The 13,346-nt window shown below is 42.2% G+C and overlaps 3 protein-coding genes and 1 long non-coding RNA gene across 7 annotated transcripts; 2 read left to right on the top strand and 2 right to left on the bottom strand.

The window, feature by feature from the left end:
- Window positions 1-309: 309 nt before the first annotated feature.
- LOC306931275 lies at window positions 310-1,873 on the bottom strand. The gene is made up of 3 exons (XR_013790997.1): window positions 1,767-1,873; window positions 741-846; window positions 310-581 (listed from the first exon to the last, which is right to left on the bottom strand). It is a non-coding gene; the product is annotated as an uncharacterized lncRNA (long non-coding RNA).
- A 785-nt stretch (window positions 1,874-2,658) lies between these two features.
- LOC306931308 (sphingomyelin synthase-related protein 1-like) lies at window positions 2,659-10,893 on the bottom strand. Of its 3 annotated transcripts, none has more exons than XM_079512648.1 (6): window positions 10,732-10,893; window positions 5,917-6,552; window positions 5,351-5,446; window positions 4,956-5,073; window positions 4,558-4,708; window positions 2,659-4,377 (listed from the first exon to the last, which is right to left on the bottom strand). In XM_079512648.1, exons 2-6 carry the CDS (start codon window positions 6,546-6,548, stop codon window positions 4,073-4,075), a joined length of 1,302 nt encoding a protein of 433 aa, XP_079368774.1. In that variant the 5' UTR covers window positions 6,549-6,552; window positions 10,732-10,893; the 3' UTR covers window positions 2,659-4,072. The 3 variants fall into 3 exon arrangements, with proteins under 3 accessions (XP_079368774.1, XP_079368773.1, XP_079368775.1); XM_079512647.1 differs by lacking the exon at window positions 10,732-10,893 and adding an exon at window positions 8,935-9,083; XM_079512649.1 differs by lacking the exon at window positions 10,732-10,893 and adding an exon at window positions 6,659-6,677.
- On the top strand, window positions 9,269-11,068 carry LOC306931309 (dual specificity protein phosphatase 13A-like). 2 transcript variants are annotated; one of them, XM_079512650.1, is made up of 4 exons: window positions 9,269-9,388; window positions 9,664-9,882; window positions 10,448-10,662; window positions 10,759-11,068. In XM_079512650.1, exons 1-4 carry the CDS (start codon window positions 9,366-9,368, stop codon window positions 10,986-10,988), a joined length of 687 nt encoding a protein of 228 aa, XP_079368776.1. In that variant the 5' UTR covers window positions 9,269-9,365; the 3' UTR covers window positions 10,989-11,068. The 2 variants fall into 2 exon arrangements, with proteins under 2 accessions (XP_079368776.1, XP_079368777.1); XM_079512651.1 differs by having other exon boundaries at window positions 9,272-9,543.
- An 806-nt stretch (window positions 11,069-11,874) lies between these two features.
- Window positions 11,875-12,896, top strand: LOC306931246 (dual specificity protein phosphatase 13A-like). The gene is made up of 3 exons (XM_079512538.1): window positions 11,875-12,043; window positions 12,268-12,485; window positions 12,653-12,896. The coding sequence occupies exons 1-3, from the start codon at window positions 11,919-11,921 to the stop codon at window positions 12,862-12,864; spliced, it is 555 nt and encodes a 184-aa protein (XP_079368664.1). The 5' UTR covers window positions 11,875-11,918; the 3' UTR covers window positions 12,865-12,896.
- The last annotated feature ends 450 nt before the right edge of the window (window positions 12,897-13,346 follow it).

Below are 13,346 nucleotides of genomic sequence, written 5' to 3'. Positions count from 1 at the left end.
ATATATTTCTGTTAAGCACTTTGTGACTTGTTCTTAAAAGGTGCTATATAAATAAAGCTTTATTATTATTATTATTACTGTGACAGTGAACATCCAAGTGCAATTTGTCCAAAATGTACCTGACTTCAAGGTGTCACCTCTTTTCAAACAGATGGAAGCATCCACTAGAATACCTGTTGCTGCACAAGTCAGTGTTTGTAAGATGTCATTAGGTTGATAAATCGCTTGCAGAGCTAGAACCCCATTATACTGATCAAACTAACAAACTATACATGTTGAAAATGACAGAAAACACACACTATATTCAAATAAGTTGTAGATTTGACCTTTATTGGCCCTGTAGGCCTAACAGTAGCATAAATCTGTGACAATTTACAGTAATATAAATTATTCACATGCATACTGAAGAATCAGAATTCAGGGAATGATTGAGAGCATTTAGTTCCATTGTGGGTCTAATTGGTCCAATCAGCCATTAACAGCTATTAGCTTATTTACATGCTATCTTATAAGAACAGGTCGCTTTATTCACAATTATCTCACACTTTGCAGGAATGCTCATCGAGGATTGTGATGGAAGCCTATGAATGAAACAGAGTTAAGATATAAGAAACCTAACAAGAAGCCACCATCAAAATATATAAGCACACAATCCACATAGTCAAGAACAAAAACACTGTTTGATAAAGGGTTATATGTTAGTGGGATTTGATTGAGTTCGAAGGAGAGAAAAGTCTTACTTGGTGCAACAGCTCATGCCTCGCATTGAACAGGAGCATGCCAAGCAGTCTTTAGTTGTCCAGTGAGAGCCAAAGGCGTGCTCCTTGCTGTCCTTATCCACACAACCTGAACACAAAGAATAACACATAATATAATACACCTAGGCTACATATCCAGGTGTTGCTCTGGATAATTCTGTGTGTACTGCTGTGGTTCTCAAAGTGTTTAAACTGTTCTTGACCGCCTGGAACCCCCTCACGGTCCCCGGAACGGACTTTGAAAACCAGTGGTGTACCGTATACACACTGTTCCCAAACCTTTTTACCCGTGACCCAAAAGAGAAATGTGATGTCTCCCCGGACCCAAACTTGTGAAAATAACAGATCTACAAGCTCACAACGCGTCGCTTCGCACCGCTATGAGCTTGTAGATCGGCTACTATATTCACTAGAAAACATTTGTTTTCTAATTTATAAAATGTCTTAGATTTGTATTTGATTTCTTTAAATTACTGAAAACTTGTTTTCAATTAATGAAAAATGTTGCTTTTTGGGAACGATTTTTGAAAATGTAGGAAACAAAAAATAAGGGGACCCATAAAAATGTGTCCGCGACCCACAAATGGGTCCCGACCCAGTGTTTGGGAACCAGGGCACTACAGTATGCATGTGAATGTGTGTCCATTTGGTACATTTTGAGTCAGGCGGCATAAAGTACAGCAACTGGAACACCTCATGTCCAGTCAAATAATGGCTCAACCTGACACCAATCTCCTCAGCCTCTAGCGAACACAGAAGAGCCTTTCCTTATTTTCCACTGCTCATGCCATTCCAATGTGTAACGTTTAACTTAAGCATAATTTAATAGGCCTACTAACGTTGTCATGTCACTCAGTAGAAATAACTGATTTAGAAAATCAGTAAAAAAAAAAAGAATAAGAACAATCAGCGAGCAACACTGCTGTATGATAAAGTATAAATTAGACGTAAATGACGGTAGTAATTAACACTATCTATTCCACTGTTGACTGTTGGGGCTGAACTCACCTGTTGGAAGGTGGAATATGTCTGTTATCTTTAGCCTGTTGATGAAGCAGGAGGACTGACACAGCACAACCAGCCCCAGAAAAACAACGATCACTGGGAGGGAATTCTGAAATAGTATCAAAAACATATTATAATAATAATAATAAATAACTTTTTGGCAGATAATATATGCATTCTATATATCAATCAATCAATCACATCCTGTGTAAAAAAAAAGAGGAATTACTCATCACAATGCTGTAGCCTATAGTGTGTACATTGAAAAGTCTTCACTAGACTCACAATGCCAGATATGTACAGTACTCACCATCCTGAGTATTGATGTGACCTTAGACAAGGAGCTGAAGTTTCTGAGAACTCTCAGATGCAGCCTTTATATATGTGTGTGCATTCCTTCTAGCCTTCTCTATATTACTAGTTCTTAGGGCCAGTTAGTAGCCTAAGGCACGTACACAGTGGGCACACCCTGTTGAAACATATACTGTAGTATTAATCATATTAGGTAGGAATTGCACTGCAAATATGCAGCATCTAAAAATGTTCATAGCCGAGAGACTCTTTACAATGACCTGATGCTTACATATCGACCAGTTAGGCAAGCATCAATATCAATATTAACACTTACTGTAACTACTACCCTCGTAAATCAGCTGCACTTGTTTACATTTCCCATTAATAGAGAACGGGTCCGTCACACACTTCATAACCTGTCTGTGAGAGATTAGTTATCAAATATTATTGAAAAGTGTTCCAGTTGTTTATCCAGAAAGTGATATCAGATGAGTTATCTGTGCAGATTAATATAATTGTACATTGGAAACACCAAATGTGACCTATGTCAGGAACAGCACGCAGCTCACACACACACACACACACACACACACACAGTTACTTTAGTAAACCTTTTATTGTTGAGCCAAAAGGCTAATAATCCATACAAAAAGTATTAACAAAATAAAATAACTTTCAGTAGACTGGGCGGCTATAGAGTAGGAACAATGAGATAGCAGAGACGTGTTTCTCATAAGATACCCCTGAAAAGCCATGATCCAAATGTTTGGTTTGTTAATGAGGTTATTAGTGATGCAAGTATTAAGAAAGCTCATGATTGAAAAATGAAATCTAAACCTAAATGGATACTTTAACTCTTGTATTCCATGGCAATGTATGGACCACAATGGAAACAAGCATCTGGCTTGTTGTGTCATCCATTTGGCGTGTTCAATAAAGTATTCAATACATTAATTCTGATTCTTATTATGGTACCCATGGTCTACAGACCATATTAAAACAAATAAGTATGAAGTTTAAGTCTTCATACTATAAAGCAAAATACAAAATCATAAAAACATGGAAGTGAAATTCCATGATAAATAAATTATGAAAATAAAAATAAAAAATAATAATACAGTTAATTGGCAAAATAGAACATATCCTGGATTTTCTGTCTTTCCTTCTTTTTTCGAATGATATTGATGTGGTCAAATAAAACACTTTCAGTATTTCATAAATAAATGGTAAATCTTGCATCAATATAGTGCTTTTATCCAAAGCGCTTTACATAGATTATTCCATTCACCCATTCATACACCGATGGCGGAGGAAACCATGTAAGTCACCAACCTGCACATCAGGAGCAATTAGGGGTTCAGAGTCTTGCTCAAGGACACTTCGACACCAACTCTGGGGGAGCCCGGGATTGAACCTTGCGGTTCCCATATGCATCCAGCCACTCTACCAGTGACTCTACCCCCTGAACCACTGCCGCCCCATACATAAAGTTCAAGTATGTCTGGTGAAAACAGTTCTACAGTGAACACCCAAATGCAAAAAATAAAAAATAAAAAAACCCCACCCCTCAACTGTTTCATAGCAAAGAAAACTGTGGCAACAACTCCAAAACCTGTCAACTATTTAACTATGGTGTAGCCTTTCCATTTCTTGAAAATATAATTAATGCAATTGACATCCCACATTATTAAACCCCACACTGTGTCACCACTGTGGGCCATACAACAAATTAATAAAGTGAATAAAGTAATTAAAAGGCAGGTGTGACTGACTTGTCTCTCTGAAATAGAGGAATAAGTTATTGTCCTCTAATAAACCTCACACAACGCAGGATAAGATTAGTGTAAACACCATCTGTTCATAAATAATATAAAAATACTAGCAACCACTCTCAACAAAGGACCACTTTGCTGTGAATCAATTTCAGGCTACAGAAAATTATATTATAATTACAATATCCTCTATATTATAATTATGACATAATATGATCTCTACGAGTCTTTCAATGTGATATGTCAGCCAATCAGAGTCTTCATGAATGCAGGTCTACTGAAGGGCCAATGGTACTGGTTGGGTACTGGTCCGTTGACATTGCACTCAAAGAAAGAGAACATGGGGAACCATATGCGTGCTCGTCGGCTGTGCTGGTAGGCGCGAGTGTTGGCCAAGGTGTGGTAGTAGAGGAAAAGACGTGTGGTGATGTAGAAGGCTATGAACACGTCAATGGAATAGTGCTCATGAGCCGCCAGGATGAAAAAGATCCCAAACAAGTTCAACACCCAGGAGATGGTGTGGATCAGATTCCAGCTCCGTGGCGTGTCTGTGGGACACAACGATAACAGTAAGCAGCGGTGAAATCCGATATCTCATCCGTTTATTTTCCGGAGAGAAACACTGTCTCACGATTAAGTATAAATTAGGCTGAAGAGTCTTATACCATATGCAAATTACAAAAGAAACAGCTTTTTCAAAACACACAAGTCATTAATTTAGGACTCACACTCGGTGACAAAGAAGTTCAGCATGGTGATGACAACGGTGTGTCCACTGAACATGTAGTCCCCACAGGTATGAACCCCTGTCAGGGTCATCCCAAAGCCACTCCAGATCGCCAGCGCCCTCTGGAGCTTTCCCCACGTATCATCGTACGTCTATGGTACAAACATACACCACATGCTGTAACATTTTCATAACACTGTTATAATCGCTGATTCAAAGATAACAAGCATACAGTAAGTCTACTAAAAGAATAATTTATTACCTGTATGTGTGTGTGTGTGTGTGTGTGTGTGTGTGTGTGTGTGTGTGTGTGTGTGTGTGTGTGTGTGTGCGAGCACTCGTGCGTGCGTGCGTGCGTGCGTGGATGCGTGCGTTTGTGTGTGTGTTGTGCCTGCCTACCTTACTGGCACACTGTAGATGTTGACCAGGTACAGAGAGGGACGTGACGAACATGGTGAAACTACGGAGAAGAAATACTGTTCCCATCAAAGAACACAGACGTCTAAACAGAATGGATCTGAGAGAGAGAGAGAGAAATACACTTAAATGAGTAATATTAAAAGCAAATTTGTCTGATAATATAATATAATAAACATTGTATTTTATTTTATTTTTAAGTACAGTTGAAATAAACTGAGAATTCATTGTGCATGCATTAAGAAATCTGTGTAAACATAAACAATGGAACTACACAAATTCTAGTAAGTAGTAGTATAAGTCCAATAATATTGATGATATGTTGTTTGTCTTGTAATGTCTACAGTATTCATAATTACAGTGCAGTCGTGAGTTACCTATGTTTATGAAGCAGCAGGATCAAAATAAATATGTAACACAGGATCAGACCACAGGCCTCAGCCATGGCGAAGGCCCAGGGGATTCTAGGAACACTGAAAAACAACAGTATCAGCATGTAGATTAGATATCACCTACCATGGACTTGAACACTGATGTCTTGATTATTGCTCGACATGGGGGGGGTGGGGGTGGAATCTTCAATCCAACATTTACCTCACTGCTATAAAAATGAGCTCAGTGACCTTGTGGTTAGAGTGTCCGCCCTGAGATTGGGAGGTCGGGGTTCAATTCCCGGCCGGGTCATACCAAAGACAGTGCCTCCCTGCTTGACACTCAGCATCAAGGGTTGGTTTGGGGGTAAGTCCCTGCGACATACTAGTGTCATGTCCAGGGGGTGTACTTGTACATCAAGGTGCCTCAGACTACAGAAACAGGAGATAGGCTCCTGCCCTATGGGCCCCATGGCTCAGCAAGGCTACTTACTTATAAAAATGAACAACGCCACCCAACGGCATGAAGGAAGCACAAACGGGGTACCATACATTTTATACTGTAACTGTACCTGTCCAGAAATATGTCCGGCAGTGGCGGGTATGTCCTCATGTCAGGCACGCGTTCGTGCACGAGGACCATGACGAACGATGTGAATCCAAACACAAGCATAACATAGATGGAGCTCATGGCCGTCTTCCACAGCTCTGGGTCCAGACGGCCTGCCAGGTGGTGCTGCCTGCACCTCCCATTGGAGTGTGTGTGACACGGCGCGTCACCCGAATCATAACTGTTCTGTCTGTCAATATTCCTCAGGCGAAGCTCAGTTCCATTACACGAGTGCTCACCCCCGTTACACCTCCTGTCGGCCCCGTTACGCCCACATTCAGGGCCTGCTGACGCCACCGAGGCCCCGACTGGCGTCAGGCTGTCTGTGGAGCCGAGACCAAGCTCCTCCATCTGGGCCTGGTTCTGGCTCTGGAGCCGCCTAAGGGCTAAGGCCAGCCTCTTGATGTCGCCCAGCACGCTGAGACCCAGCGGGGGGCCGCGTAAGTCTGCTTCAGTCAGCGACAAAAGGCTGGTGCCGTCCAGACGGTGCGTTGTACACAGCAGCACTACATACTCCCCGAAGCCTTCTTCCCTCAGCCATCGGGCCACTTGCTCACAGCTCCAGGTGCTCACCATCACCTCCGGTGAATCCATGCCCCTGCACATAAGAAGAGAGGCAGAAGATGCACAGACTGTAAGACCCAAAGCAGAGACAGAGAATAGATTCAGCAACATCGCACACAATTCAATTCACACTGACCCACCCATACTGTTGGTACAGTAGAGAAGATCTCACTCGGTCTCTGTGAGAGGTAATCTGCTGGTGACTAACACAGCTTGTTAGCATACGGTACTTACCAGTTTGACCTACAGTAGTGGTGTGTAAGCTATTTGGTGTTATTACAGCAACAGCTCAGTTAACTGTACAGTAGGCATGTAAGTACTGGGACGACATCTATAAAAATATATTTTTTAAACAGTTTATAAAGTCTGCCAGAACTTACCAGAACTTCTCCAAATTAGATGTAAAAAACAGTGCTGTATAATTCAAACTATGTATTACATCTAGACTTTCTGGTTTGGTGATCATTGCCATCTATACAAATAAATACAAACGTAAATATAAAACTGACCAAATTAGCTGTTCCGCAGATCCTCAGTCAGTAATCCAGCACAGTCAATAATTCCAGTGCCTGGCTGGGTGGAGGTGAAGTGATACCGTATGTTCCACTCAAACAGCAGGACTTCCCTAGTCCTACTGATGAGACAATCAGCCCTGCTCTTTTACTGTACTTCGACCTGCTGATAAGCAAGGGTTCACCACAGCTCCAAAGTCTGCCAGGATAAGCAAGCACTCACAGCTTGCCCACAGCTGAATGTGAACACTGCAGTGCCCAGGTCATTTTATAATTGAATGCCACAGACGAAGTCCACACTATTGATCCATAATGTATAAATGATAGATAAGGGTTCAGGACAACGAGGCCTTTTCGTGGAGGGGTCAGAATGAAATTTGGACTTAGACTGTTTTTCGTCTGTGGTACACAATTTACAATTTAGGCATTTGGCAGACACTCTTTATCCATATCGACTTCACAGTACAGTAAGCCAGGTATATTGATAAGAAAGAACAGAATATTACTAAAATTACTCCACAATCAATTATCTTCTTGACAATGAGTGACCCGTGGGACATTGTTTAGGCTTTTAAATTGCCATTTACATGTACGATTCTTTACAAATTCCCAGAAGTTCCTTTGTTACTCCTAACAACAGAGATGACATGAGTGATGGTTCAGTTAATTATAGGCAGAGACACATTCACTGCATGCCTGGGGTTATTATATCCTAGTAGAGACATTGAGTAAATACGTTTAGAACAGCAGCAGTAAATGCTTTAGTAGTTACATGGGCGTGTGGGTGTAGCAACTAGCCCAAGTGAATCAATCTGTTAAACCTTTATTAACAAATCCTAACTCAACTAATTGACCTCAGAGGAGTTGTTCTGTTCTCCCTCATATACACTAGCCATTTCCTTCAGCCAACCTCACAACCACAATAACAGCATGTAGCCTAGTCTCTACGGTGTCCGTCTAGCCATGTCAGCGTGTCTGTGAGGCTTACAGTACAGTAGTGAGTCACATAAGACGGTGACACAGCTGTGTGACACAGCTCTCTCCCGCATGCACGTGCGCGTGCGTGTGTGTGTGGGTGTGAGAGAGAGAGACATGAGAGAAAGAGAGAGAGTAATACTCATTACATTGTGTGACTTGACCTCATACGTTCCAATATGACAATGACACATACAAGGAGGATATTCATTTAGGGATATGAAATAACATAAACCATAACCAAGGCTGTTCAAAACCATTCATTCATTACTCCTAGCCATAGCCATGTGATATTACATATAGATGTCATGTCTCTATGGATGGAATTATATGAAATATCACAGAGGGTGTGTTCTGGCTGTGTATATGTAAATCACAACATGTACTGTATATAATATCAAAGGCATTCTACTAGGCTACATTGCTCCCTACTGTACTCACTCACTATAATAGTGGTTATGCCCCCCTACATAATGGACTGAATATGTGTAACTTATACTAGTACAATTCAGTTAGTACTGACAGTAATTACTATATAGGCCTATAGTGATCTAATCACTGAATTGAGCAGGAAGCTATAGGCTTTCTTGGGTTTCATTTAAATCCTCTTAGCAGACCTTGTATTGAACTGTACTTTCCTGTGCTTTTTTCTCCAAACTGTTTATAAAGTAATCAATCAATCAATCAAAAAGAATGATGACACGATAGTGAGTGATTTCAGACAGCCCAAAGACTAAACTACAACTAAATCTAAAAAATATGTACATGTGTTGTTTTTCTACAGAAATTACTGTACGAGGATGCGCACCCCCGTTTACATCACATCTGTCACCTCACAAACTCGACAGTCATTTAGCCATTCGCCTAAAAGTAAAAACACATTTGAAAACATCTAAAAGCCACAGCCTAGTTTCTGTAAAACGCCTTACCAAGAGACTAGTGCCACTCCGAGGACTCAGGACTGTGCTTGTGTTGTCTGTTTAGGTGGACTAACTTGTTTAAAGCAACAAGTGGCTCACAATTGAAGTATTTCATTGCCAACAATCCCAACATGCTTCTGACAACTTCATAGAGCGACAACCATAGGCGACAACTTGGCAACAACATGCCAAACAGGAAGAGTCATATGGTGGACAGTAAAACAACCGTTCAAAGAATGCCTGGGAAAACAGCGCCTCCACGTGCATGGGAGTATGGTTGCTACTTGGATCTTTCTTGCTTGGATCATGACATCTTGCTAGTAATTTGACCTTTGTCTAGAACAGCCTAGCCGTTAGATTGCACCATTTGCATGTGTCCAAATCTGCTGGTAACTTGACCTTTGTCTACAACAGCCTCGCCGTTATATTGCATAATTTGCATGTGTCCAAGTCCAAAACAGAGGTGTGTTGTGGAATATAGTAGCTTCTTAATTTGCTATCTCATACAGGCGACAGCTTTCCTATTGATGTTGTGAGTTACGTGGAAATATCTGGTACCCGAGTCCTCTCCTGCTGCCTGACACGACCTGCAACACCTGTCTTTGACAGTCGGAGACTGTGAGTCTGTTGCTGCAACAGCTGAAATGTTGTTGTGTTTTCACAGAACCAAGTGCGGTTTTTGTGTTGTGTGATTTAGTTTTAAGGCAAAAGAAAACCTTTCCTTTGTATATTATTAAGGCTACTCGCTACTTTGATGATGGACTCTGCAATGAGCGGCGTGTCAGAAGTGAGAAAGGAGATGCAAGACGAGTCAGGAGGGAAGGTGAAGAGCATGAGTGAGAAGGAGTGTATGTGGAAGAGCCCATCGCTAATGGAACTGGAGCAGGTCTTACATTCAGCACAATCCTCCTGTCGCCATGGAGACGAGGTGTGGCCGAACTTGTATCTAGGAGACATGTGAGTGTCCTGCATTGTAATAGACTGTGAAGTGTGTTGTCTGATTTGTTATCTCCGCCAGGCAGAAATCCGGCACAGAGATTTTGTTTTCATCCGTGTGTGTGTGTGTGTGTGTGTGTGTGTGTGTGTGTGTGTGTGTGTGTGTGTGTGTGTGTGTGTGTGTGTGTGTGTGTGTGTGTGTGTGTGTGTGTGTGTGTGTGTGTGTGTGTGTGTGTGTGTGTGTGTGCGTGCGTGCGTGCGTGTGTTTTCGGCTAATCTGGAAAACTACTGGAACAATCAGCACCAAACATTTCGTGTACACTGGCTATGGAAGACATTCCCACATTTGTACACTTTGGCTGAAACAGAGAAAACCTTAGCTTAAAAAATTAAGCTTATTCTGCCACAAGTTTTACAATTCCTTACACACACACCCACAGCGACCAACATATGAATGCACACAGACAAAAACACAGACACACATATTAGAGACCACTGTTAACTTTATCTACACATGTGATGTGCACAGGCCTGGCGAGTGCCCCTTTCTAGTTATTGATGCGATGATGTATGTTATTTCTACCAGGTATATGTCTCATGACAAGTATGGCCTGTGGCAGTTGGGAATCACTCATGTTTTGAATGCAGCCCATGGTAAAATGTGCTGTAAAGGCAGCGATGACTTCTACGGTACAACAGTGACATACTACGGCGTTCCGGCCAATGACCTGCCAACATTTGACCTTTCACCTTTCTTCTACCCTGCTGCTGAATTCATTCACCAGGCTTTGACATCAGGAGGTACCACAATGCATCACATACATTCTTACACTTTAACAACAACTGTACTGTATACTTTAACGTACTCACTGTAAATGTAGCTGTTCTGTTTTCCAGGTAAGGTGCTGGTGCACTGCGCCGTGGGTGTGAGTCGGTCAGCTGCATTGGTCCTAGCGTACCTCATGATCCATCACCACCTCAGTCTTCTGAGCTCTGTACGGGCCGTACAGCAGAGGCGCTGGGTTTTCCCTAACAGAGGCTTCCTTAAACAGCTTATTACCCTGGACCAAAAACTACAGAGGAACAGACACAAGGAGATGGACCCAGCCCAACACCCCTCTATTTGAACAATGAGGACCACGCCCGTCAGTATTGGGGAAGTTCACATACATACACACGTACGGACATACGGATGGACGGACGGACGGACGGAGACAGACGGACGAACGGATGGACGGACTTTGGTGCCACTTTGGTGCCACGCCATAAAAGTGTAATGAGAGAAACTGTATAGTGATTAATATGCATGAATTCATTATAAGGAAAAAATAAAAAAATATATATATAAAGTTTATATTATGATCATAACAAGTGACATTATTATGTAATGTGTTACTTATATAATGCATACCCCCCCCCCCCCCCCCCCCCCCTAACACTGATTCTCACATGATAGATGGCAAAATAAATCATGCCTCCATACAGACAGAGCTCTTTTAATGCACATGGTTTAAAGAGTGATGAAGAATGATGAATGGTTAAGCAGGTATAATTTACACCATACAAGATTGTGTGTAAAACCGGTAGTTACAGTTTTCAGTCACCAGTTGTACGGTACCACTGTCACCATTGTGAGCCTGTATCCGCACTGGCCAGCCAGGTCCCCTACTACTCTACTGTACCACTATACACAGAAAACTGTCCTGATATAACCATCCTCAGTGGTGACAGCTCAATCTTCACATGATGTCCTCGGCATCACTGAGGAGTGAGCACAATCGATTTAATAGCAAAGAACATATAACTAGTGGGAGGGAACACACTGAGCCAGCAGCTAATTTTGGAGCTAACCAGGATTCGGAAATGGCCAGCTGCTCATATCTCTCACTGTCAGACTGCACGCACACACACACACACACACACACACACACACACACACACACACACACACACACACACACACACACACACACACACACACACACACACACACACACACACACACACACACAGACAGTGGAGTAACAGTTACATTGGGAAGCACTGTCTCTCTGAAGATGTCTGGGAGAACTCAGCCACAGGACTTTGCGCTCATTAAAGAACTGGAGTATATCCTGGATTCCTGTAGACTGGAGCTCACGTCGGTCGACGAGGTCTGGCCCAACCTATACATAGGAAATGTGTGAGTGTCTCACCTGTTTACACACCTCAAGGAATTATTACACTTACAGTCCCACCCCCTCTGACTTCTGGCAGGGTACAGGAAGTGCTGTACTTTTGGTACTTTGGTACTCAAACTGTCTTTCTATATAGGCTGCATATTAATTAATTAATAATATTTAATTAAACTGTTTCATGTAGTTTGTAATGTTCCTCTCTCACCCGTGTTTCTTGTCTGTTTCCCAGGGCCATAGCTCAGAACAGAAGTGCGTTACGTAAACTTGGCATCACTCATGTTCTGAATGCAGCCCATTCCAAACAAGGCAGCATTGGTGACCAGAGTTACTATGGGAACATGTGTGTCTACTGTGGCATTCCAGCAGAGGATTCAGACCAGTTTGACCTCAGTCAGTACGTCAAATCTGCAGCTGACTTCATACAGAAGGGCCTGAAGAGCAAAGACGGTATGATATGATGTGTGCGTGTGCACACACATCTACATCAGGGCTTGTCGTGCTGTATCTGCCATGTGCCATCATGTCCGCTTCTGTTTCAACATTAAACAACGCAGTTTATTGATGACAATCTGTTTACATCTATACACCTTCTAATCCTTCAACCCTTTGTGCAGGAAAGGTGTTTGTGCACTGCATCATGGGAGTCAGTCGCTCTGCCACTTTGGTGCTAGCATTCTTGATGCTTCGGCAGCGCCTCTCTGTCTCTGATGCCATCAAGCAAGTGACCCAAAAACGTGCCATCTACCCCAACAAAAGGTTCCTGTCGCTCCTCCTCACCCTTGACAGACAGCTGACACGCAGGAGGAGGCTGTGTCCTCTCCTCTGACATGTTCTGGTTTTACCCCCTGCACTCACGGACGGATTATAGACAGTGGGGCCGGGGCCCAGGGGCCATTAACCCTTCCTATATTCCTATATACTGTATATGACAGTAATAGTGCATTTGCATGCCTGATATTTCAAAGACAAATATTGTACTTTGGGCCTTGAAAGCTAACTGGCCCAGGGGCCAGTCATCTGCCTCCACTGTTTCTGCTAATGAATCCTTCCCCAAGGGATGTAATTAGTTCTCTTGTCACCTTTGCTAAACTCTTTGAGATTATACTTCTGTACATAATATGATTACTGACAATGAGACCGACTGGGAAGATTTAAAGTCTCTTTAAAATATATGTTTTGAATTTCCATTTCTGCCAAGCAGCTATCTGGCCCTATAGACTAATTAGATTTATAGAAGTATTTACATAATTGCACCGTAGAGTTAAATAAAACCACTGTGTGTGTGTGTGTGTGTGTGTGTGTGCGTGC

This window comes from Electrona antarctica, assembly GCF_951216825.1.
Source record: "Electrona antarctica genome assembly, chromosome: 10".
Classification (NCBI taxonomy): domain Eukaryota; kingdom Metazoa; phylum Chordata; class Actinopteri; order Myctophiformes; family Myctophidae; genus Electrona; species Electrona antarctica.
Note: the sequence above shows the minus strand (reverse complement) of the source record. Positions and strands in the feature narration are given on the sequence as shown.

Excerpts from the sequence above, each read along its gene's own strand:
- LOC306931308 (XM_079512648.1), bottom strand. The coding sequence starts at position 6,548 with ATGGATTCACCGGAGGTGATGGTGAGCACCTGGAGCTGTGAGCAAGTG. Across the intron at positions 5,447-5,916 it reads CCGGACATATTTCTGGACAG|TGTTCCTAGAATCCCCTGGG; the intron begins GTACAGTTACAG and ends GTTGTTTTTCAG. Across the intron at positions 4,709-4,955 it reads ATCTACAGTGTGCCAGTAAG|ACGTACGATGATACGTGGGG; the intron begins GTAGGCAGGCAC and ends TTTGTACCATAG.
- LOC306931309 (XM_079512650.1), top strand. The coding sequence starts at position 9,366 with ATGTGTCCAAGTCCAAAACAGAG. Across the intron at positions 9,883-10,447 it reads AACTTGTATCTAGGAGACAT|GTATATGTCTCATGACAAGT; the intron begins GTGAGTGTCCTG and ends TATTTCTACCAG. Across the intron at positions 10,663-10,758 it reads CCAGGCTTTGACATCAGGAG|GTAAGGTGCTGGTGCACTGC; the intron begins GTACCACAATGC and ends TCTGTTTTCCAG.
- LOC306931246 (XM_079512538.1), top strand. The coding sequence starts at position 11,919 with ATGTCTGGGAGAACTCAGCCACAGGACTTTGCGCTCATTAAAGAACTG. Across the intron at positions 12,044-12,267 it reads AACCTATACATAGGAAATGT|GGCCATAGCTCAGAACAGAA; the intron begins GTGAGTGTCTCA and ends TCTGTTTCCCAG. Across the intron at positions 12,486-12,652 it reads GGGCCTGAAGAGCAAAGACG|GAAAGGTGTTTGTGCACTGC; the intron begins GTATGATATGAT and ends CCCTTTGTGCAG.